The sequence below is a fragment of the Cephus cinctus genome, unplaced genomic scaffold (genome assembly GCF_000341935.2).
Source record: "Cephus cinctus unplaced genomic scaffold, Ccin1 Ccin1_scaffold0225, whole genome shotgun sequence".
Lineage (NCBI taxonomy): Eukaryota > Metazoa > Arthropoda > Insecta > Hymenoptera > Cephidae > Cephus > Cephus cinctus.
The window spans coordinates 313,508-316,345 of NW_014332941.1; the positions used below are offsets into that span (position 1 = coordinate 313,508).

The window sequence follows — 2,838 nt, forward strand, 5'->3', positions numbered from 1 at the left end:
AAGGGGGGCGGGGGGGGGGGGGGTGGAAGACGACCGACAATTTGGAAAAATTATTTATCGCGCAATTTTTGTTTCTCACAATTTCACAGATGACGCTACGACTCTTTCTGAAGTCGTTTCCCTCGACGACCCCATTTTAGTATCGGCTATTATCAGCTGTGCCGTGACGATCGATAAATTTGCGTACGCCGATTTTTTTCGCGAACGCTCTCGTTAGTTGCAAATTAAAAAAAGAAATTTCTCGACCCTCTTTTTTCCCCTTCCTTTATTTTCAATGCCGAGTACGTTTTCCTTTTTTTTTTTTTTTTCAAGCACAACCCTTATCCGAATAATTTTTATCCCGCGTGCGACGTCAATGGCCACTATTCGTTTTTACCTGTAATTACATTTTTATTTTCAATTTTCCTACCTTCCACTCTGTAACACTTTTCTTTTCCCACCTTCCTCACGCCGTTATCCATACGCCGAGGTGTAAAGACGATTTTTACGTGACTTTATCGCCGACCGTAGAACAATCATACCGCGAGGTTTCCAACGAAGCGAAATAATAGAGGCTGGCAGAGCGATCGAAGGGATCATCGTTACCCATCGTTATTCACCTACCAATTCATTTTACTCCTTTTCCCTCTTCGTTTTCCCTTCTCTTATTACCCTATACGCACACTTGTCAATTATTATTCTTTGAACGCGAAAAACGTTTTTTTTCTTTTTTTTCTTTTTACACTGCTTCACCTTATACGACCATACGCACCTAATTTGAAATTCCCGCCAAACCGATAAGTCATTTACTTCACGATATACCACGCGGCATTTATATTTCTCGTAATATCACCCGCATACGTATAGACGCATTTGACTATGTATATATACACACCTCTATATCGCTCGAGCCTTATTATGAAAGTTTTGTGCAAGTCACTTTTTACATCGTAGCCGACTTTGTACACGTGCGCCTGCTCCGGCTGAATAATAAAAACAACTACCACGCCGATTCGGGACGCGATCAATAGCTCAATAACTTCAAAACGAATTGATCCTCGCTCCGAAAATGGCTACTCTCGATTCCGCGACCCTCCACCTCTTTCCAGTCCCTCACCTCACTACAATTCTCAGCTTTATGACATACACGTACCCCATATAATAGAATTCCGTGTAAAAGTTTTTATTTTTACGTCCATGTCATATTTTCATCTCTCTCTGATTCATCTTTCTTTCTCGCGGGGAAGAAGTGCCCCGCGAGGTCCGATAAAAAAAGACCCTCTACTCGCCTGCTACCAGCAATTGATAAGGAGGGAAACGTGTAGCGGCTTATATATATATATAAGTTTGTATACATATATATACAGCACTCGTAATGACTCGATATAAAATGAGAAGTATAATTTATTTTTTTTATCGCGTCATTTCCCTTCACCCCCTTCTTCTTATACCCGACTCCTTCTCTCCTGGTCGCCCCTCCACCAGCGTCCATCGCTCGTCTTCTCCTCCCTCCCTCCCACCCCCTCGGCATCCATCGTACCTATAAAAAGCGTCCGGATATAAAATGTTATATAGCCCGTCCTGAAAAGTAACGCGCCTTCGCTTTATGACCTTATTTGCGGAGACGTAAAAATTGTGAAAATCAATACGAACTTCGGATATTAAATATTCAGTCTATTGACTGGTCGGAGAAGTTGGGTGGGGCTGCCGATAGGCGCGGATTCGCCTTCTGTTCCTTCGTCTTAAGTAATTCTTCCACGAGTCTTTCCGTCTCTCTCTCTCTCTCTCTCTCTGCTCTGTTCTGGCATCCATTGGTCGTACGCAGGTCCCAACGGACTAGTCTAAACGAATAATCCAAACCATCGATCGATAGCGATGAAAAATTTTTTTGAAAAAATTTTTGAAAATTTTTTTGACAAAATTTTTGAAAAAATTTTTGGAAAAATTTTTAATTAAAAAAGTCAGATATATTTTGTCACTCGCTCGATACTTTTCCGTGTCAGCACGTATGTCTCTGGCGTTCGTGACCTTGTATAATTTTTTTCCCTTATCGTTATCATCGAATGCATTAATTCCCCTATATCCACCGGAGAATGTTAGCTCGTCCTTGCATTCGGTACGGCAGTCCGTGTCTTCGTTGGCTGTTCGACTATTAGACAATCTCTGTAACGCGACACGTGTTTCTCTGCGCGCAGGTCGTCTTATCGGCGTGCAGCACGTACTTCGACAGCATCTTATCACAGTACGAGGAGAAGGATCCGATCGTGATCATGCGTGACGTCAAATTCTCCGACATCAAGGTACTCGTCGAGTTCATGTACAAAGGAGAGATCAACATCGATCACGTGAGTACATTTAGATATACTTTTCATTATTTATTTATTTATTAACCTACATAACTTTTTACTTGCAATTTATATCGTTCGTTTATCCTGCCCTATAGCCGTTTCTCCGTTCCCTCGGCGAGTCGCTTCTATCGCGCATGCGCGCATAAATTCAAATACGTAAAATCGTAGTCGATGCGGTTCCGGCCTGAGGACGATGGAAATTGCGTTCCAGTTTCAATGAAACGAACTTTTCGATAATCCATACGTCCTTTGCGTTATGCTCGTTGGCTACCGCCTATTTCTTTGCCACGTTGTTGTTTTTTCTTTTTATCAACGAGAGAGATGGAAACAAAAAAGGAAAAAACGAAAGACACTCGATTTTCTCGAATACAATTATTTTTTTTTACTACGCTGTCCATATTTCTCCGTCACTCCGTAGTCTTCTTGTATTTGCTTCTTTATCTTTCGCTATTCTGCCTCTACCTCGCTCTCTCTCTCTCTCTCTCTCTCTCTCTCTCTCTCTCTCTCTCTC

The 2,838-nt window shown here is 41.9% G+C and overlaps 1 protein-coding gene across 4 annotated transcripts in view; it reads left to right on the forward strand.

The window, feature by feature from the left end:
• Positions 1-2,838, forward strand: part of LOC107265464 — a 48,785-nt gene that overhangs the window by 37,936 nt on the left and 8,011 nt on the right. For all 4 annotated transcript variants that reach the window (XM_015734941.2, XM_015734942.2, XM_025082723.1 and 1 more), the window contains exon 4: positions 2,175-2,324. In XM_015734941.2, the coding sequence (XP_015590427.1) occupies positions 2,175-2,324 (150 nt within the window). The remainder of the gene's footprint in view (positions 1-2,174; positions 2,325-2,838) is intronic.